At 40.8% G+C, this 22,704-nt stretch overlaps 1 protein-coding gene across 2 annotated transcripts in view; it reads left to right on the top strand.

Annotated features, from left to right (window-relative positions):
- The window catches only part of CACNA2D2 (calcium voltage-gated channel auxiliary subunit alpha2delta 2), a 656,510-nt gene that overhangs the window by 533,436 nt on the left and 100,370 nt on the right, over positions 1-22,704 (top strand). For both annotated transcript variants that reach the window (XM_088134018.1, XM_088134017.1), the window contains exons 9-11: positions 11,446-11,496; positions 13,112-13,211; positions 19,669-19,827. In XM_088134018.1, coding sequence (XP_087990144.1) covers positions 11,446-11,496; positions 13,112-13,211; positions 19,669-19,827 — 310 coding nt within the window. The remainder of the gene's footprint in view (positions 1-11,445; positions 11,497-13,111; positions 13,212-19,668; positions 19,828-22,704) is intronic.

Raw genomic sequence — 22,704 nt, 5'->3', positions numbered from 1 at the left:
GATCATTTGATATCAGAATAATGTCATCAGCATAGTGCAGATTATTGATGTTTTTTCATCTAATTTTAAAACCATGCTCATCTTCTTCCAACGCAGCCTCCTTCAATATATATTCAGCATATATATTTAATAATTAAGGGAAGAGTATACAGCCTTGTCTCAGTTCTGTACTGACCTGAAGTGAGTCTGCTTCACGAACACATTTATTTAGAGCATTTTAAAAAAACTATTTATTGTGACTGAAACACGCCTTATTGCATCTGGGTAATGTTGGTTGAACTCACACATCAGTGCAAAGCATTCTGTTTGTGTCCTGCCTGATCTCATTTTCCAGCTCAAGAATACCCTGATTCAAAGAACGGGGTCAACAGCATAGCCCTAGAAATTGTGTACTGAGGATATGTTATTATCAGCCCTAACTAAAAATTAACCATATCTAACATATTCAGGTTGAAATACTTGGAACTTCTACCTTTTTTTCTGCATTAGAGGAAACACCATCATAAAAAGATCAGCCTTGTCTCCTTGAGTGTGCAAATAGGATAGGAATGTTGTATGAGTAAGACTGAGGGAATATATGGATAGTATGTCTAACGTGTGAACGTTTTACCCAGGTGTGGGCACCTGAGAGGCATAAGTAGTATGTATGAAATGATAAGAGACACCAACAAGTTACAGAAAACTAATCTGCAGGTGTTTATGGGTTCTCTCTTTACTGTACATTCACTTGTGGCGTTTTTGCCTCCTCAAACATTAGCTGGCCAGATGGGCAATTATACTTTCAACCGTGCTGTCTCACCTCTTGACAGATAGAACTGAGTGGCGGGTGGCAGTCTGCACTCCGAACGATTGGATTTTCTTTGGCAAAAAAATTAATGACCGTACCATTCCAATTAATTGTTGACAATTGCTGCATAATCATTATTAACTTTCCTCACTTGTGGACTGTAAGGGATGGAGTAGAGAGAAAAGTAATATTGTGCTTTTTGCAGAGAATTTGCTGAGTGAGGTAACTGATGGCCAGCAAGGGAGCGTCTTCTCTTTTCTGAAGGAAGCAACTGTTGGGGCATAAAGCTGAATCCCTCTGAATTCCACTGCCCATTCCATTCCCATTGTGGAATAAGCCTATAGCCTTCATTCTCTTTATGGGGCATTTTGTTCAAAGTGGGGTCTCATATGAGGAGGAATGGGTTAAAAAAGACCACTTCATCTTCCAACCATTTCCATAGTTTTCCCTTTGTGGCAAATGAGCCTTTCTCTGTAGTATGTTGCATAGTACACTAAACAGATCTCTCTCTTCCCTCATATGCTTGAGTCTTATTCTTCCCTCTGGGCGCAGGACAAGATCTGGTTTGTTAGAGACAGAAACCTGTCTTTTCTTTATGTCAATTTAATATTTTCGGGGAGGAGCTTACCTCTAAGGTGGTTAGACAGACTCAGATTGGCAATCAGCAGTCCGAATGCATTCTAGGTGAGGATTTTTTTTTTTTTAATCCGTACTCAATCGTTACCGATTCTGCGGTGACTGCCTGGACGAGTCCCTGCAGTTTTCAAGGCAAGGTGTTTCAGAAGTGGTTTGCCATGGCCTCCTTCCTAGAGCAGAGCCCAGCTGGCGAGCTCAGGAGGTGGGGTTTCCGTGGCTTTGCGCCTTTTTCGGGCGTGCGCAGCTTCCGCATTACCGGCAACTGCTCCCGTCTCCCGTGCAAGCGCCGCCAGCATTTTTCCTCCCACCGGGGTGAGAATCCCCATTTATCTACTCACGTACGTTTTGGAGCTGCTGGGTTGGCAGGAGCTGGGGAGGAAGCAGGAGCTCGCTCTGCTGCGCGGAGCTGGGCTCAAACCGCTGAAGTGTCAACCATTTCTGGCCGGCACCTTTCAGCGTCATTAAGCCGCTGCACCACTGCGTCCCCAGGTGAGGATTACTAGTTGGGTGTTTGAAGCAACAGTGGTTCTGGGAGCTTTATAAAGGTTCTCACACTACCATGGTTGAGATAACTAGAAGGAAATGCTATGCAACAAAAACAATGAGAAGAGAGTCTCATTGTTTGAACGATGATTGTTTGAACTGAACTGGGGCCAATTCAGGTAGATTAAACTGATTTAAGGGCTCAGCTAATGTGAACAAGCTTAATTCAGTCAGATCAGTTTTGTGAGGTTTGGTTTGGTTTGGTTTGGTACAGCTTTCTCTGCAATAAATAATTTAGAAATAGCTTTTTTTCCCCTGAAGCATAGTACCCATATAAGAAAACATAATAAAGTTTGCTGCTTTCTGATGAAATTGGTTTTTTAAATCTGTTTTTACCTTCCCCAGGCACCAGAGGAGAGTTGGTTCCTCTTACTGAGGTATCAGATGACCATTACAATGGCTCCCAGTTAAAATATATGGAGCAAGTAAAGGAGACTTTCAGACAACCGGCTTTTCCACCACCAGACCCTTTTGACTTCAATTTACAGCCCACTCAGTATTGCTCTAGGCTGTTCTAACCATTTTAGACCTTTTGGGAAAGTGGGATGTTAAGAGGATAGAGCTTTTCTTTTCCAGGAAACTGCCAGAAAATCAGCAGAAGCTCTTTATGATCAACAGCTAAATACAAAGAACAGAGAGCCAATTGAGTTCTCAGCTGCCAGCCAGTAACTGATTACCGCACTCTTCCCTTCCACCCCAGATTTATTTTACTCAGGGAGTAAAATAAAATAAAGGTGTGCCTTTCACTTATGCCTCTGCTTGCCATAGCAGTATGCGGTATACTTCCATATGGGGATGGAAATCCAATAAGGAATCACAATGACTCCTCTCCATACAAAGATTGGATGATGCTATATCTGAAGGTTTGCTAAATCATGAAATTTTAATCTTCCCCTGTGTTTTTTAAGTAATTAGGAAATAAATATTACTTCAAAACTACTGATATTGGCATACAAGGATTACTGCATTTGGACCGCCTTGCCTAACCCAACCAGCTCAGCTGGTGGGCAAGCTGTAACTTTCCTCTACTTAGAGCCCGGATTGTTAAGCCCAAGAAAGGAAACCAACCCCCTAGGGCAGTGGTATTCACTGGAATGTAATATTTATTTCCTAATTACTTAAAAAACACAGGGGAAGATTACAATTTCATGATTTAGCAAACCTTCAGATATAGCATCATCCAATCTTTGTATGGGGAGGAGTCATTGTGATTCCTTATTGGATTTCCATCCCCATATGGAAGTATTTGAAGCAATGCAGAAAGCAGGAAAGCTTTTTTTCTGTGAAGAGCCAATCAGCTACCTTCTTTTTGATAGTGCTTGCTCTCCTCCTTTCTTTTTTGGGACAGATCATTTTTCCCAGTGTTTAAACTAGAGAAGGTTTTTAAAAGTAGTCTGAAGGCTGCATGAAATTAGGCTAATACCCACATGATGCCCACCCATGAGATAATGTATGGGTAGAGGCCCAATTTATGCTGTTTCTACCCATTAAAAGGAGACAGAAATCACATAAACAGTAACTCTATGGTTGAGTTTGCAGTAAGCCATAATATTAAGGCACATATCTGAGGTGCAGATGTCCAGATCACCGCTAGATGGGAGCAAAAAGATAAAAACAACTCTCTTTGCTGCCATCTGCTACATAACATCCCAGCACAATGTAATAGTTAAAATGTTGGACTAGGACCTGGGAGTCCTGAACTAGCCTTAGTGGTAACCCATTGAAGTTCATTTCTGACCTATTCCTGGTCAATTTGTGGTTCACTCAAACCTTTAACCAATCTACAGACCTGTGTGATGAGCACAGCTAAAACTGAAGGAAAACAAACCAGAAATTTGTTCAGCAAGCAGGATTTCATGACTCTTCTGCAGTGCTAACTTAAGCTTGTTTCTGACATGTTCAGCAAAGTATAGCTAAAACAAAACATAGCTTAATGTAATGTGCAAACCCAGCCAATGGGTATTTGCATGGATGGCTCGGCTTGTACTTTACTTTGTGTGATAACTGAGATGGGGGAGGTTACTGCTCCTCCAACCTTGCAGATGTTCCAGGTAACATGAACTGGAGCTACACTTCAGTTTAGAAGATGCTTAAAAACTTCAAAGAGAGTTCAGTTCTGAGGTTGCTGCCATTTGTTTGTTCATTTATTTTATGGAGGTGTTTATATACCCGACTTCCAAAGACTCAGGGTGGTTTACGGTGAAGTGCCCTTCAAGTCCAGTGCCCTTCCAAGAGGTCTGCAAGACTGCATTCTGGTCCTAGAAGACAAGACAAGGCAGGGAAAATGCAGCAGAGCCATCTCCTTCCCACTGCAATATATACACCACGATGCATGAGAAGAAAGCAGTATGTTTCTTTGCTGCACATGAGGCATAAAGCTCAGCATCACCCCCAAAGAAAATATAATCACTTCCAATTAGAAAACATTAGTAATTGGGATTAGCAATCAAAGGCTGTCCATTTACAAGCAATTCCCAGTAATGCTGAATAATTGATAGTAATTAAGCACTAATTAATTCATGCTGGGACTGATCCTGTTTGAGCCAGCTCGTGCCATCACATCTCCCTCTAGCTTCTTTGACGAAAGGATCAGACTCTATGTAGACATAGGAGGAAACATTAGCTTTATTTACAGTTTAACATCACAATGAATTTTTAACAGAGCTAAGTGGCACTTTCTGTGTCTCAATTTTTTCTTGCACACTCTTAGTCATCTATCAAAATGTAAACCAAGCATAGTTCCCAAACAGTACATAACATGCAGGTAGCTTTGTGATGGTGGAGCCCTTCTTTCTCCCCAAATGATTTCCTTTTCTTGTGTCCAACACATAAACACAGGTAGACAGAGATGCCTCCCTGAAGTTGCTTGCTTCTCTCATGATCTATACTGTTCCCTTCAAAGGTTTTTGTACTGTCACACCACCTACACAAAAGTAGGTTTAATTTTCTCAGTTGTTAAAAGATGACCATCCTTTGGCACCCTCTGGTTCAATTGATAATGATCAACAAAACAGTAATATAAAGACATCAGACAGATTTGGGTCAGCTTTTATGATTCCATGTATCTGTTTGAAGAATTATAGCTCTTCTACTGTATGATATATTTCTGATATATACTTCATACAGGGTACTCCAAAGTAATGCCTTAGGAGCAAACAGTAGAGTTCTTACATACAGAAGGAATACTGGATGGGTACTTCTGCCCTGTGAGATTTCTTGAAATACTTCACTGATATTCCAAATTATGCAGTCAAGGAAATCCTATGATTTGGAGATGGGAAGGGGGGAAATAAATGTTTTTTTCCAGAAATAAACATTACATTGGCTGGGGGATGATAGAAGCTGTAGTACATTATGTCAGGCAGTGGGGGAGAAGGCCTGAAAAAAACTGGCTTATGGATTATATTACACATTTTGAGATTGTATACATACAGGGATGGATGGATGGATGGATGGATGGATGGATGGATGGATGGATGGATGGATGGATGGATAAGATAGATAGATAGATAGATAGATAGATAGATAGATAGATAGATAGATAGATAGATAGATAGATAGATAGATAGATAGATGGTTTCTAGGTATGTTGTTTCTGCAGAAGGAACTTCTTTTTTTTAATGCTTCTCAGTGCATTTTTGCACTCTAGTGGGGAATAACTCAGTTTGGCAGGCAAGCAGTCTGCTTCTCGGTCCATGAGCAACTTTCCAGAGGGTGTCTCCTGTCACATAAAAATGAGGAAGCTGTAAAAAGAGGGATGAGCTGAGTGAACCAGAGAGTGTGAAAGAGCTAAAAAATCCATTCTTGGGTTGTCAGTTTCTTGCAAACATCAAAAGGAAAAATGTGTCCCCTAGAGCCAATGTTCCTGACTGTCACCCCACTCTACTGCATTCACATGCACTCTCCCCTTATTGCCCAGAGGAGGGGTTTAACTGGGGAAGATGATACAGAACTGAGCAGAAAGAAAAACTACAGGAAGGCAAGGAGTGTGTGTGTGTGTGAGAGAGAGAGAGAGAGAGAGAGTGAGTGCCAGTAGAGTAATGTTTTTCAGAGGGAAAGTCAGGCTACATCATTAACAGCATGTGGATACTGGCACTAATGGATCGTTATATTTATGGATTTTCTTCAACAGGGGACCTATGATTTTTCCCAATCCCATCCACCCTTTTCACTTCCTTAATACGAGCAGTCTTAGGATAAGAGGACTGGTATTCCTAGGAGTCAGTGATTATCTAGAAAAAGAAGCTCTGCAGGAATGAATGGACAGGTTTTGTACTGAATGATGTAAATAGTGAATTTCCCCATACTTCTGTGCTGGGTGTGCAGCTTTCTGACTTGTTCATAAATGATCTGGCATTAGAGTGGAGCAACAAAGAGGTCCAGTTTGGAGAAGTTAAATTAACCCATCAAAAGGGTCAGGAACACTTTCAAAAAGACACTGAAATGGAAACAGGGCAATGTGCATTTTTAAATATTGTGTGAAGAAAATTCTAACTCCAAAGGGAAGCATTGTGCCTAATCAAATCATGACTATGTTTGCACAACCTGTGGCCACAAATTAGCCAATTACATTTTAGTCTAGAGTGTTGCACAAACCCATAATGGGTTTATGGTTCAGTGTATCATGCACACCAAGAAAATTGGGTTAACTGAGTAAACTATGGTTGTTCGCCATGAGTAGTCATGTTGTGCAAATATCTATGAAACATAGTCTGCATACCAAGGTAATAACTCTAGCTTAGACAGTTTTAAAGGGGGTTAAACAGTTTCATGGGAGAATCAGGGTACTCACAGAGTGGGGGGCAAATGAGGCCAAGTGATGTAATATGAACCATAACATCATGACATCATCATGTATTTTGACATCATCATGGCTTTTACTAGATTCCTATGTCAAGGGCTTCTAATCATGATGGCTGTAAGCTGTTTTCTGATGAGAAATAGTGTCACTTTGACTAACAGTTGATGGGGAGCCACAACAGGAAAAATCCCTCATCTTGATTCCCTGTTTGTGAGTTTCTTGGAGACCCTTGTGGCTGTATTTACACATAGCACTGCCAACATGTTTTGCTGAACAAGCCATGCCAGTATAGCTCAGACTTAACATTAGGCTGTGATGGATGGTATCCCATAATGTGCTAAGCCCAAAAGAACCAACCACATTATGGCTTATGTGAAGTAGGTTTATGGGAAACAAGATGCTGGAGCCCACGGCCTTTTTTTATAGACTTTTGTAGAACAAGTATACTGCTTGCAGATGTAGGTGTGCTTCAGCATCTAAGTGCTAGAGATGTTCCTGCCATCACCCAAACTAGAACTTCTTAATTACATGAAAAGCCAGTGCATTATGTTTTCAAAAATTGGACAGCATGGATAGTAGTTTGGCCCACTATATAATGTCTCTTAAATGAAATGGGTATATCCATGGCTCCCCACCCTTCAGATTATTCTGACTTAACTCTGTAAATCAGTTTATGCAGAGAGAGAGAGAGAGAGAGAGAGAGAAACAGGGCCAAGGTTATTTAGAGAGCTTTATAGAGAAAAAACATTTAGCTGGGCTTAATATGTGTTCTTTTAAAATGAGGGGAATTGTAAAAGATGTTCTTTATTGTTTACAAAGGGAGATGTGATGTCTTCTTGCCAGTTTTTTAAAATATACCAATCAGGTTTGGTGTTTGAAACCACTAATATGGGGGTGAGGTAGAATCTTAATATATACACGTGTGTCAGCACAATCATTACTACTAAAAATGTATGGTAGAATTTAACAGAGCTTATTAAGCTAATAGGAGGTACAGCAGCAGATCATGTGATCTTGCAGTCCATTCCCTGTCCTTGAGGCCACCTAGCATTGCTAATTGGCTTACCCTCCACAGCTTGTTTGATCTAGACCAGTGTTGTCCAAACTTGGCCACTTTAAGATGAGTGGACTTCAACTCCCAGAATTCCCCAGCCAGCATGGCTGGCTGGAGAATTCTGGGAGTTGAAGTCCACTCATCTTAAAGTGGCCGAGTTTGGACAACACTGATCTAGACGAGGGGTTAATAGTTGGAAGATACAATATGCATGCTGCATTCCTGAATGTGTGTGTATGTATGCGTGTATATATATGTGTGTATTAGCAAACGCTAGCTCATGTGTTATGGCAACAACACTAGTATTTTTAGATGGGGAAATGAGAAGTAACTAACCACAAAAGATGACTTTTGAAGACATTCGCTTGGCTAATTGTATATTTTACACTATAAGCATAAATCTAGCACTTGCTATCAAAATAATAAGATGATTGGCATATCAACATCATTAATAATCAGCATTTATTGTACAATATATAATGGTTGTTTGTACTTTCCCTCAGTGAGCAGAACCTTGTGGACTGGGCAGTTTAATAAACTTGGCTCAAGCAGATCATGTGGTCTCCATTCATCAGTTGAGTGTGGGGAATTTCCCCCATAAGGGACACACTCATCTTGCACATGCCTTCTAGCTGGTGTGATGCAGCCCACAATATGTTGGCTTGCAAGGTAGTGCCCAGCTTAAAGATCCTAGGATTTGGGGTATGTTTCTGGAATACTGCCCAAAATGTGTCCAAAATGTACCCAAACATCCTTACTGTTAACAGGGAATGTTACATGCGGCACAGGCATAATTAAATAAGTTAACCTAATCTGCATCTTCTCTAACTTACTAAAAAGAGTTATGTGAAAGCCTCACTTGGCCAAAGTTATGATGGTTAGTGCTATATATGGGCCCACCTGGTAACAACGACAGGATAAAAGATGGTAAAAAGAACTAAAACATTGATGAATCTCTATACCTTGGTAGAAGGTTTATGAAAAATGGGAAAATTGAGAAATTTTAAAATGTGCAATAACCTATTTGGGGGATGAATATTTGTTAAAAGAAGCAAAAAAAATGGCTCTGTATAAGAATGTGCTTTCCTTATCTTTTACATTCATTCTGACACATTCATTCATTCATTCATGTCTTACTATTTAGCACGCCTCTTCTGCACTTCGCATAATATTGCTTACCCCAAAAGGGAATAGCATGTTAAGTATGTATGTATGCATTCATGTGCCTTTCTAGAATCTCAGATTAAATTGAAGATGGTTGCGCATCTGAAGGCATTTTATATGGGATTACATGGGAATTAACTTGATTCTGGCTTAGCACAATTCATGAACCAAACCATTGTGCATTTAAGCCATAGTTTAAGATTTATCCTGTATGAATCCAGTAACTGTGGCTTGCTGAGCAAGCCATGGTTAAGCAAACCATGGACTTAGTGCAATGTATGAAGCAAAATTATCCCATAATACCACCATCATTTCCCTCTACTTTCTCCAAGCATTTGCTGCAGCTAAGATGTAAGTTGAGTAAACACGACTAGCGTATCCTGAGGAAAATTTCCAGCGTAGCCTTCTCCCTACTTGGCAGCATCTCTATGGTAGGATTTTCTTTTCATATGTAGTTACCTCCAGATATCTGATGCCCTCATTTGCAGCCTGAAAGGATAAAAGCCTAGTTCAGAATATAATTTTTTTCATTTGCTGTTTAGCAGGTTAGACAAAGCTGCTTATTATGGTATAGGGTTGTGTAGAAGCCAGGCCACTGGTTTAGCATTGTATGTGCTAAAACTGCCAAACCCAGCGAGAACTATACTGCAGAATAAATGTCAAAAAGCTTGGCATTGTGTAGAAATCAGTATAAAGCTTGGACAAGGTAAACTTATGAGGAATTCTATAGCATACAAGATTGCATATATGTTTGTATTTCCCGGTCATAAATCAGAATCCCACTCATTACCATTCACTTATTGTAGTAAGAAAAAGCAATGGAAATCTATACAAGAATTCTGACATACTGTAGCAATCTGCATTTCCCTCCTTTACAATAATACTGCACAGTGTTCAAAAGCCATTCTGTTCTGACACTTCACAGTGTTAAAATATTTTATGATGGCATACAAAGCCTATAGGCTTATCAGCTTATGAATATACATATATTTTATGTATAACTTTGATTTCACAATGCTGTTTTATAGGTGTAGGTTTTTCTCTTTATAAATCTTATAGCAAAAAATAGCCAGTATATTGACTTCACAGATAATAAAGAAAATGAAGGTTCCAAAATAATAGTTGATGGATTACTATTAACAAAAAAGAAATACCTTTATTCAATAGTCACAAATAGAAAATACATACACATTAAGTTTTACATATGGCATGACTAAAGTCTTTTAATCAATAATAATAATAATTTTAAAGGTTGCTTAGTGAAGGGAGAATTTACACATTCCCAAATTGTTCAATAGGTAATATACAGCAACAACATTAGGTAAGTTTCTTAGGAAATCTAGTTTGTTTTAGTGTAGCTGTTTACACACACACACACACCCAAACACACATATTGAGGCTTATTTCATAAAAGAACATTGTATTTGGAGGAAATTGGAATCTACAGAATACTTGATTGTGTGTCAAGAAGGATATATTTTGGAGATCAATTAGCTGTACTTATACTTTGGGCTCATCTAAAGAAGTAGGAAATGACTTTGTTTAGGTGCTCAGTGTAATATTTTTTCATTTAAAAGCAATGAAAAGGCCACAATTTAACAAACTTACGTTTAAAGAGGGCACATGTCTGCAATCTTTGTAGTTTCATTGCCAGTCTTTTAAAAAGTCCACAGCAGCTGGCAGGCCTTACTTGGCTGATCTTGGAAAGGTAAGGAGAATTAGTCCTGGTCTGCCCTTGGATAGTCAACCATCAGGAAATCTCAGGATTGTAGATTAGACTGGTGCATCCAGAAACAAAATAGCAATAGGAAACCACGGCTGTACCATTGCCCCCCAATAACACAAACGCGTCTGTATGGTCACTAGGAGTAGAGTTCAACTCAGGGGAGATGCTCCTTTTTGCTTTGAAAACTGAAGTAAAAGTAAATCAAAAGTGATTTAAAATTAGACTGTATTCCTTTTTAAAAATCGTTTTATAAATTTCTTGGTCACACAGAAATTGCGAGAAATGTGCCCAGATGTACAAATGGTAGTAGATCAGAGTAGCAAATATATACAAGCTTCTTTTTTCCATTTGCTCTGTTAAGCTGCTCTGATTTCCCAACTAAAAGTCAGTCACATTTCAGCCTTACTGAACACAAATATAAATGTGACTTGTATGAACTAATTATTATGCCAACAGCCATACTTTTCTTTGTCCATCTCTTTAGCAAAACCAGCTCAGCCCAAGACACTTTGGAGCCTTGAAAAGAGCACTCAAATGCTCCCGCTCTCTTAATAATGAAATCATTAATGGTCGACTTCTCTGTAATAGCATCCCAAAACCTCCCCCTGAAGGGAGCTCCCTCAGCCTGCCAAATAGTAAAGCAGGCCCGGTAGTGATAGCTTCTGCTGTTCTGTAAGATCACAAAGGCTACTGAATGCAAGTTCTCATTTTATCTATCTCTTTGCTTAATGCAGGTACATTCAAGGAGCCTCATCTCCAAAGGACATGGTGATCATTGTGGACGTGTAAGTGTTTTTCCCTACAATTTGCCATTTGTGGTCAGAGTTTCAGACTAAATTTCATTGTTTGGACTCCAGTAAAGGTGCTAAAATTCTTGAAATGGATTTGAAGGTCCGGGGTGGGGGGATGGGGTCATCTCCACAGCATAAGTTAATGATGGAAGGGGCTTGCAACATACATAGTGCTTTGCATGTGAGGGTGAACTGACTGCAACAGCTCTCGTCACGTTAGTCACAAGGGTTGATTTGGCTGAACTGGCTGACAAAGCAGGTGATCCCTTCCTCCCTCACCACTCAATGGACGCTCCTCCTGAAGCTCTGCACTTGGTGAACAGACACGAGTGAGCCATTCTTTCATCAAGAGTGTACAGCATAGAGGGCTTTCTTGCTCCCTTTCAGTCAGCAGCAAACTAGACCAGCCCAAAATTTGCTGTTTCTCTTACCAATCTGTATCCTGTTTCTAGTGCCCAGGTGGGTTCAAATGGCTTTGTGAGGAATGTGGGCCTGGCCAAGTTTCTGTCTGCCCCATTTTATACTAAACAAAAACAAGGCAGGGTTATTTTAAATTTCTTCTTCGTTCTTGCTTTAATCTCTGGACAGCATAATCCCTTGTCCAAGTCCCTCCTTAACAGCTCTTTCATACCTTCCCCAAGGTCAGCTCTAAATGCCTTTTGGGAATTTAGTGGGCAGTGGGCTGCAGTCTTATACAGCAGCTTGGGTGAAGTGCCAAGCTGGGACATATTGCTTCAGCTTTTTGGAGGCCCAGATATGTATGAAGGAGGGGGGTTAGATGCAATCCGTGCATATGCTAAAACCCATTTTGCTGGAAAATCAATCCTATTTAATTTGGCATAACATATTCCTGAGTAGTCAGCAATAAGACTGGAAAGCTTTTAAAGCCACAAGTCTGTCTATATTGATTTGCTGATCCCAGGAATCTCCTCTTTTACCTTCTACCTCTTCCAGCCAAAAATTAATTCTCAAGGCTAGATGGAAGAATCATAGCATTTAACACTTTGATCCTACACTTATTTACTCAGAAGTCTCAGGTACATTTACTGGCATTTGCTGCCTAATCAACTAGTTTTTAAACTATGGCCTATATGTGAATTTTTTTTTTAAAAAAGGGTTAAATCTGGGGTAGATTTGAGTCAAGCTTGTAATGAAGACTCATCAACTGTTGTTGCTGGGAGCTACTGGGTATAGGCAGAAGAATCACTTCTATGTGAAAGAAGCAAGCAAGGACGGTGGTGAAACAGAGGGTCTGAAACCTGAGGGGAGGAGTATGTCCACACCAATCAGAAGTGGACCGTAGTGCTGGGGCGGGCTGATCCCAGCGGGTGGTGACCTGACAGTGCCACTGACAGAATGGGCATTGAAGTACATCAGATTGTACTCATGGTTAAGCTCATACAGTTTGTTGCCTGCTGAAGGGGGAAAGCACTATAGCATTTTGAAGCTAGAACAGCTAAGAACAACGTTAAGCTGCCTTGGATATGGGTTAGGGACAAGAGGGAGGCAACCTCATGATGTCACAGCAGAGAAGATACGTTGCTGGGTCATGCTTGTGGAAGTGAGGAAAGGAGATGCAGAATGAACTCTTCCTTCTCTTCCGTTACAGGAGTGGCAGCGTCAGTGGCCTGACACTGAAACTGATGAAGACCTCAGTCTATGACATGTTGGACACCCTCTCAGATGATGATTACGTTAATGTTGCTTCTGTGAGTAGCCAGCCTGTGGTAGGAAATTAAGGGGCAAAGACAGAGGCAGCTTTACACCAACTTGGCATCTGCTAGTTTGGGAAGTCTAATATAGAGATGATAAATACTAATATGCATTGTGGGATCTGTAGTGGCCCATAGCATCTGTAACACTAGATTTGTTATGAACCAATGACTTGCCTATATTTGCTTCTACACCTTCAGTAATGTCTTTCTTCCTCAGTCCAGGTTTTTTTAAAAAAATGGAATGGAGACCAAGAGAGTATATGCAGATTTGTGCTGTGCACACAAAGTAAGAAAGCAGTATGCAGAATCTAATATTTTCTTCACTGTAGTATCATCCATAGCAATAATTGAAGAATTTCTCTATTACGTATAGATTATCTTAATTATATTATAGATATAGGTGCACACACATACCTACAAATATAAAAACTCATCTATCCTTTCTTGCATAAATATACATGCTCAAATTTAGGAAAGAGGCAGATTGAATGGCACTTAATTGTACTACAACTTATTGGTAATCAATGCATTATAATTGTTGTGTAGGTATTTAGCCTAGGGAATGCACATCAGCACTCCTCTCTTCTGAGTGATAGTGGGTCACTTGGTCACTAAATAAGGGTGTAACTGAGATGAGAGCTCTGTGTACAGATCTGTTAAGCATCCTTACATGGTAATATCAATGCACCATAATGTCTTCCTTCTCTTTGATTGTAGTGTGACCATGTGACCATTTTTGAGTTAATGGCTACATTCAGACTTGTGAAATATGCTGCCAGCCGTGCAGGAGAAAGCGGGGAAGACATACAAAGGACAAGTGGGCATGTCTACAGGCTTACACGTTAACCATAAGGAGCTATCAGGTGTATTGTAGCAATTCCTACATGCCTAAATATAGCAAAGAAAGAAAACTTGTGAGCAATCTTTGCTCTCTAGGGATGTTGGAAAACTTCATTTATCTGAATTTAAGTAGACTGACAACTTTCACTATCCAGACTGTTAGACAAATTGGAATGGGGTTTTTTTGCTTAGATTCTGCACTTCTCTGGATTTTGCAATACAGTTCCAATTTTTTTCCCTACAATCAAGTCATTCCTTGTCCTCATCCAGATCATTTGACCAAAAGAGAGTCAAATAGTGCAATAGTGATAAATATACAATAATATATAATCATTTACACTGGAATAACAACTGCGACACAAATGCTGTAAATACTTGAGAATCCATTACTGCTGTAAATGATTGCTTTCATCAGTTCTAATTCCTGTTAGTAAATAGCACAATTTTGGAGAAAATGATGGTTCACAATTCATACTGAAGTCAATCTATGGGGCATTTGCTCGGGGCTTGTATAAATCAGACTGTATCAGTGGTAAGCATGGTAGTGCTAGGGACAGGCAAGTGAAGGTGAAAGAACTCAGCCCTCAGGAGCAAGATAGGTGTTTCTCTAGCAGGGAGAGAAGTTAATGATCAGAGCTGTTATCCTGGATTTGATGTGGCGTGTTTAATGCCTGCTCTTGCACTTAGCAGCCTCTAGGAGTTAAACGATAGCTTCTCTAGGAAATGAGTTCTGAAAGCGTCTTAAACCAAAATGCCACATCAGCCCTGCAAAAACAAGCACGCTCTTTATTTGCTGGATTTGTCTCCTTGTATAATGGGGGGAAAAAAAAAAAAGGAGGGAGATGCCTGTCAGAGGCCCTGGCCTCTGCCTCGTGCAGATCCTGCAGCCCAATTTACCATTTCTGTCACCTTTCCTTTTCCCACACTCCTGACTGTTCTTTCCCTTTGATCGATTGCAAATGACAAAACACACCTGCAAGAAATAAATTGCATCCTCCGCTGCCATTTCCTCTGTGCCAGCTTTGACAAGCAGTTCTGTTTGCACAAGATGGTTCTTTGTGGTGAGAGTTGTGGGGAGGGGGCAGCGGGGAGCGGAGCCAGCAGGTATGACAAGGATGGGGGAAAGGAAAGCTTCCACCAAGGGGAAGATGCTCATAAAAGAGGCTGGGCTCTTTCCTGGACCTTGGTTGAATTAAAGTTAGTTTATGGGCAGGAACATATTGTGGTTTATGGATCCAGAAGATCCAGAATGGAATTAGAGGCATCAGCAAATTTGAGTTCCTTTTAGAGCTGTCTTCCCAACCTGCTGCCTCCAGCTGGATGGATCAGTGGAAAGCGACATTTGAGGATTGCAGCCCCTTGTTCAACAGTGTCTTTCTACCTATCACATCCCTGCCCCTCATCTAGGATAGAGGGTCCTTGTTACCTGCTATTCTCCACTCTCCTAGTCCTCTGGCAAGTGCAAAGCTTCTGGAAGAGGTAAGGTGTTCTCTCATGTCTGTTATGGCTTGGAGAAAGTAAGGAACAACCTAAATCTACTTGGATCTGAACCTTCCTTAAATATCTGTATGAGTGAGACTCACCTCTCCAGCAAGCACATGGAGATTTATGGGAGAGGAAGAGACTTCTGTTATTCAAACTGAAAGGCCTTTTATTTATTTATTTATTTATTTATTTATTTATTTATTTATTTCAGCTCAAGTGAGAACAAATCTTGCCTCTCTTCCAAGTGCCCTATGGTTATTTGAGGGAGGTTGGGGGGGTCTTGCCTCCCATCCCTCCTTATCTGTTTGGGTAAAGATGAGGGCTGGTAGAACTGTAGGCTCTCCAACTCTCAACCTCTTATTCTAGAATTGGCTTAATTGTCAGTAGACTTTCAGACATGATTTACCAAGTGCTGATACTTTATTGCAGACAAAAATTAAGCCAGTATGGCAGAAAAATCTGCCTATTATATTATACAACAATCACAGCCTATGTATGTATGTATGTATGTATGTATGTATGTATGTATATTTGCTCCAGACTTTAAATTCTAGGCTTTGTCCTCCCTCCTTCCCAAGCTAATGGACACTTGGCTGTTCTTTTCTGGAATGTGTTGATATAATAGTTCTCAGTAGCCTGAGAACTGCTGGTCCCTCTTATATCAGCTTCCTTCGCAGCTGCAAGAAAAGCCCTCAGTAGAGGAGATGGGAAGTGACTGGGAGGTGGAGAAAGCAGATGTTATTGTAGAACAGCATAAGGAAATACATGGCTTGGTGGTTTTTACCCTTACTGGCTGACTAGTACTTCCTGTCCTTAAGCTAAACTGGTCCCATTTGGGCAGTGGCCAGCACAGCTGAGGAAGGGTATCTTCAGTGATGAAAATCCCACTTTCTAAGAATGGTTCTATAGTCTCATGCCTGTAGCATGTCAGAAAGGGGCATGTTTTGTACAGTACGCTTCCTATACATAGAAGAGACACTAATGTTTTATTTATGTATTTGTTTGTTTTTGTTTGTTTATTTATTTACTGGATGGGGTTGTACTGCCCCAAACAGACCCTGTGTGCAATCTGGGGGTCTTCCTAGACTCACGACTCCTGCTCAAAGAGCAGGTGGCAGTCGTGGTTAGAAGGGCCTTTGCACAATTCCGTATTGTGTGCCAGTTGCACCCATTCCTAGATCAGAGGGACCTACTCACAGTCACTCATGCCCTGGTCACCTCCCAGTTAGATTACTGCAATGTGCTCTACATGGAGCTGCCCTTGAAGAGTATCCAGAAACTTCAGCTGGTACAAAATGCAGCGGCACGAGCAATTATGTGTGTTTCTAGTAGAACACACATTACACCTCTGCTTCACAAACTACATTGGTTAGGAGTTCGTTTTTGGGTCCAATTCAAGGTGCTGATGTTGACCTTTAAAGCCCTTCATGGCATGGGGCCAGGTTACCTGAGGGACTGCCTCTCCCTGATTTCATCTGCCTGTCCTACCAGATCCAGCAAAGGGGGCATGTTATGGGTTCAGTCGCCTAGGGAGCTACATTTGGCAGTCCCTAGACAGTGGGCCTTTTCTACTGTGGTGCCCACGCTGTGGAATCTTCTCCCCCTGAGGTGAGGTTGGCCTTGTCATCATTGAGCTTCCAGAGGTCCCTTAAGACCTGGTTATGCCAGCAGACCTGGGGACGCCAGGGGGCAGGGGAATTAGTGAGGTGGCTCCCTTATTTTTAACATCCTTTTATTCTCTGTTCTATTTTGATTTTTATATTTTTAATGTATTGATTGTTTTTAGCTTTGTTGTATGCTGGCCAAAGTCACCTGTGGTGAGATGGGTGGCTGTATAAATTGGTTAAATAAATAAATTTATTACATGATTTATTTCCTTTTAAATCATTTATTTCCATAACAACATTATTTGTTACAAAGTAAAAAACCTCTAAACAATTTAGGAATATAATCCATACCTTCTTGACAAGCAAATCATCTGCCTGTTGACAACATTATGCATGGCCTATAGGCCAAATAGGTAACTGGGAGTTGAACAGATATTTTGGACTATAATTTCATAATTTTATAATTTGATTTTTAGAGCAAGGCAGACTAATTCAGTACGTTTCTACACTTCGATTTCAGTTCTTACTGTAATATTTAATACATTTATTAAGTTCAGAGGACAGACTAAGTTCTTAAACACAACAGGTGGGTTTTATTCACCTGCAATCTTAAGACCTGGCATTTCAGCAGCACATGAATAGGGCCTTCACAGTGTTCCAGAGAAACAGCAACCTGGCTCAGGAAAAGCACCATTAAGACAATCCCACGTAACTGGAAGGCATTGGATTGAAGATTGTCAGGGGTACCATGATTTTAAAATTAAGAAAGTCCAGGAGGCAGACCTTCATTGTAATTAGTTGACATGCCAATTCTTCCATGTGCCACGAGTTACTGGTTTATTACTACTTTTTTTTATTGCAGCTGGCAAACTTGCACAAGGACAATGTCTTTTCACTGGCAGTACTAGAAGGAGGTGTCATTCCAGAAGTGTTCTTGGTTATTAATGGGTATCTACTGAAGGTCTCCTTAATATTGGTGTCTCTATGCTGCGCAGCTTCAGTGTCCCCTCTGAAAAACTAGAATTTTCCAAGGTAGATTTTCAGCTGGGATGCATCCCCAACTGTGACAGCCCCAGCCACATCAGGAGCCTGATAAGATCTCTTCAGTTTCGTACTATGTGTTTTAGGACTAACTTCCTGAATTAATATTTAATTTGACTCAAATTAACCCTGTACTTCTCCTCCCTCAATAAAATCCTGTAAATTTGCTCTTTTTATAAGTTAAAATTAAGGCACATGATGAAGGAAATGAAGAACTCCATCGTTCTCCGTACCCTATCATGTGCCTGCTGACTGGCAAGGAACATGGCTGGGCTAATTAACAAGTCTAGCCTCGTTACTTTTGCTGGATCACTGCCTTCTAAATTAATGTTCTGTATTTCCAGCAAACTAAGCCATAAGCAAAAATGAGTGTTTTCTCGCTTCACCTGCCTGGCCAAACTCTTTGCGAGAGAAGCCTGCCCTCTCCCAACAACAGCTTAGCATAGGGGGCCCACTCGACTGGGCCTGCGACCTTGTGAGGAGGCAGTGAAATGTCCTGCAGAAAGCGTGCCTGGAGCGGGTTGGGTAATTCCAGCTATGCTGTCCACAAATTCATTCAGTTCTCAGTCACACTTGGCGGGGGGGGGGGGTGTCTCATGAGTCTATTAATGTCAGAGTCTATTCCCACAGAAACCTGAGTACAGAATGTGGTCTCATCAGCAAGAGGGGGGAAGCTTGTTTATTTCAATCACCTCTTTCTGCACCTCTTCAACACGTCCTTATCCAAACTGGGTCTTGTGTGTCTGGAGTTATAAACTGCAAATCTTCCTTTCACAAGAGGGTGGGAGGACCATAAAATATCCTCCCCAGTGGTGTGCACTTGTTATGCACTTTAATTGGTGCACTTTCTCCCAGAGAATCCTGTGAATTGCAGGTTGCAGTAGTAATGAGAAATATCGGTTTGAGGTCACTGTGTTCCTTCCCCTTAAAAAAGAACTACAATTCCCATTATTCCTAGGTTATAATCAGCTTAAATCTTAGTATTTATATGCCCAGTCATATAAAAAGTAGTGATAGGCTTTGGACTGCTATCTGATCCCTCTCAAAGATACTGTAAATACAAATTGAAACTGGTATATTGCAATTAATCATGATTTCCAAATGTGGTGGGAAAACCAGCTTCCCCTTTGCTATTTCTTCTCTTTCTCTTATGTATGTACACCCTTTATAGCTGAATCTTGATCATCACAGCGGCAGAAACTTTATCAACTGGAAAAGTTCCAATATCATGAACTAGGATGTAATAACATTTTAAAGGACAGTAGGTCTCTGAAAGTAGTAGTAATTTACTTCTGACCTTCCTTGACTCCCCAATTGATTGTCTCAGCTGACTTGCGTATGTTGTTATGGCTTGGTATTACTCAAAACTTGTATGGCTCTGTTATTCACTAAACACAGTTGGTGGTAGCTGATCAAGTTCACAGCTTTTCCATAGTCTCCTTATCTAGTCTAATGGATTACAATTTTCTGTCTTTCAGTTTAACCAAAAGGCACAACCTGTATCCTGCTTTAAACATTTAGTCCAAGCTAATATCCGCAACAAGAAGGTCTTCAAAGAGGACGTAGAAGGAATGGAGGCTCAAGGGACCACTGATTATAAGGCTGGCTTTGAGTATGCCTTTGAGCAACTGCAAAATGTAAGGCCAGGGTTTAAACTTGGGAGGGTGGAAGGCTAAGAATTATAAACCTAGATTTCAAATAAGGTGGATGCAAAGGAATATGGAGCTGTAGAAGTGAGGGCCGAATTAGATATGAAGACATGGGTGAATTTCTAATGTTCTGTTTTCTGAAAGCACCAAAGTCATGAAGTACAGGGACCTTCCATTCTAACCCCAGCAGCTGCTGTCAAGGGGGAAAACATGGGAAAGCTATTTATATATCTGTAATTTTAGCTTGACCTTGACAAATCTAAGCAGCAGAAGGCTTCCTGGAACTTCATGTTTGTGTCTCAGACTCTTATCGTTACTCTGTTAAAAGTAGAGGAGAGTATCCTAAGAAGCTTCTCTGCTGGTTCATTTTTCCTTGATGAGGCAAGGAAGATGAGTAAATATATATTGGACAACAACCCGAGAAAATTGAGCTCCAACCCTCATTCAACCAAAAAACCCACTAGTGGCCTTGGGTTACTGCCATGATAAAATGAGGAAAGAAATAAAGTATGTGGCTTTGGAACAAGAGAACAGAAATGGAATAATACTCTGAGGTATTAGTATATGCCACAAGGAAAGAAAGAAATCCATTGTGCATACCTGTAATTTCAAGGTTGCGTGTCCATTCTATCTGGAAACTTTTCAGAAGTCTCCATGGGGCACCAAATTTTGGCTTACACATACCTCTTATCACATTTGCTTCATTCAGCACGGCCTGTTCTCTCCACACAGTCAAATGTTTGATGGCAGCTACAATTCCCTTCCTTTCTTTTGCCTCCCTAGGTAGATGCAACCTTCTAGTCTTCCAATTGCAGCTCTGCTCTTGAGACTTACTACAGCTTCCATTACCATGAGAACCCAGCCTAGCACAACATTCCCTACACATTATCTCCCTTTGCTATGGTCTGTTCTACTGTTCTACTGTTGCCTTAGCGTTTCTCGAACTTGGCCATTTTCAGATGTGTGGACTTAGGTCTCCCTAGGTCTGTTCTACTGTTGCCTTAGATCAGCGTTTCTCGAACTTGGCCACTTTCAGATGTGTGGACTTAGGTCTCCCTAGGTCTATTCTACTGTTGCCTTAGATCAGCATTTCTCAAACTTGGCCACTTTCAGATGTGTGGACTTCAACTCCCAGAATTCCCCAGCCAGCTGTGCTGGCTGGGGAATTCTGGGAGTTGAAGTCCACACATCTGAAAGTGGCCAAGTTTGAGAAACACTGCCTTAGATAAACACCAGCCCAGCACAACAGTCTTTCTGATACAAATATTAAAGGACTGTGAAGGACCATGTTAACTGTCATTTAAAACCACAATGATCTCCCCTTCTAGTTGCAAGTTCCAGGATGCCTGCTTCACAGGAATCTTTTCAGAACAGAGACAGCATATTTTAAATATCCTGCAATAGACAAAAAAGCTGCCACATCCTTGTAAGCACATTATATATTTGTATTCCTCTGTTTGTCGCATTTGTAGCCCATCTCTCTTCCAGAGTACTCAAGATGACATACGGGGTTCTTTTTCACACCCATCAACCATGTGAGGGAGGTTTTTTACACCTAGTAACCCTGTGAGGGAGGTTGGACCAAGATAATGACTGATACAAAGCCACTAAATCTGCTTCTTGACTGAGAGGGGTTCCTCTGACCATACGTTGCACTCATGCACAGGCCAAGCAACAGGGCTGTTAGACACACACCATTCACAAGCAATAATGTTAGCAGGCACTGCTGGAACACTGTTATTTCAATCCTGACACCAGCAAAAGTAGTTAATTAGCCAGAAAGACCTCTGAATTGTGTCACCTATGTACAAGCAAGGCTCTTGGCCTTGTCACAAGATAGGAAACAAGCCAAAAAGAAATCACAGCTTCAGATTCTAGCTTCTAAGGAAAGAGAAAAAATCAGAAATCCCAATTTGCATGTAACACTAAGTACATCATAGGCAGAGCTTCTTCTCTGCTTGTCATTCCTGCCAATACATTTTTAAAATTCAGGTCTGTACCCAACTGCCTCACATCAGCTCTGTCTTCTGATATGTTGGAACTGAAGGATATTCACCCATTCAACAGCAGACCATCTCTGGAACTGCCTTCATTGCAATTGTTCCCTGAAACGTTTGGTTCTGAAGAGGCAACATGACAAACAGAGCCAGGAGCTTCAGCATTCTTTTTCCTGACAACGTGTGGGGCTGAGACTAGGGATAAAGCTTCAGTGCTGCTCGCTTCCCCCTAGATAAATGGAAAACTCCAGCAGCTGGTACTTAAATTTCATTGGAAACAGCTGCCTCTCCCATTTCATTATAAAGTTAGCAGGACCCATCTGAGAAGGTTTGGATCAGAAGGGTGATAGTGACGTTGGACAAAATAAAGATGAATAGCTCTATTAAATGCTGAGCGGTAATAGCCACAACATAATTTCTGTCCCGACAGCAGCTCCCCCTCCCTTGCTCCCTGTTCATCTGTACCACCTTCACCTCTGGAGAATAGCTAAAGAAAACAGATGCCTCACTGCCAGTGTTTTAGATGACAGCAACCGGGATAGGAAAGAAGCAGAAATGATAGCCTTGACATCTACTGTCTTCTGCTCATGCACGTAAACAAATATCCTGTCATTGTCCTCTGTAAGAAAGTACCTTCCTATGAACACACATGTACACATATAAGCAAATACACATCCTTTCACTGCTTCTCCTAAGACTGCAACCACACATTTCCTTTCACTGGCTTATCCAGAAGTCTGAAGAATATACCTACCTTGAATTGAGTTCCGTATAGGAAAAACATATGTGCTAATGCATATATGTCTGTTTTTCTGTAGTCAAAAACTTGTGTGCGTATGTATTCTTTTCTTCCTTCAGGTAGGAAAAG

This window comes from Python bivittatus, unplaced genomic scaffold, assembly GCF_059951505.1.
Source record: "Python bivittatus isolate LINGU-HERP-01145 unplaced genomic scaffold, Pbiv_v1 ctg000080_np1212, whole genome shotgun sequence".
Taxonomy (NCBI): Eukaryota; Metazoa; Chordata; class Lepidosauria; order Squamata; family Pythonidae; genus Python; species Python bivittatus.
Note: the sequence above shows the minus strand (reverse complement) of the source record. Positions and strands in the feature narration are given on the sequence as shown.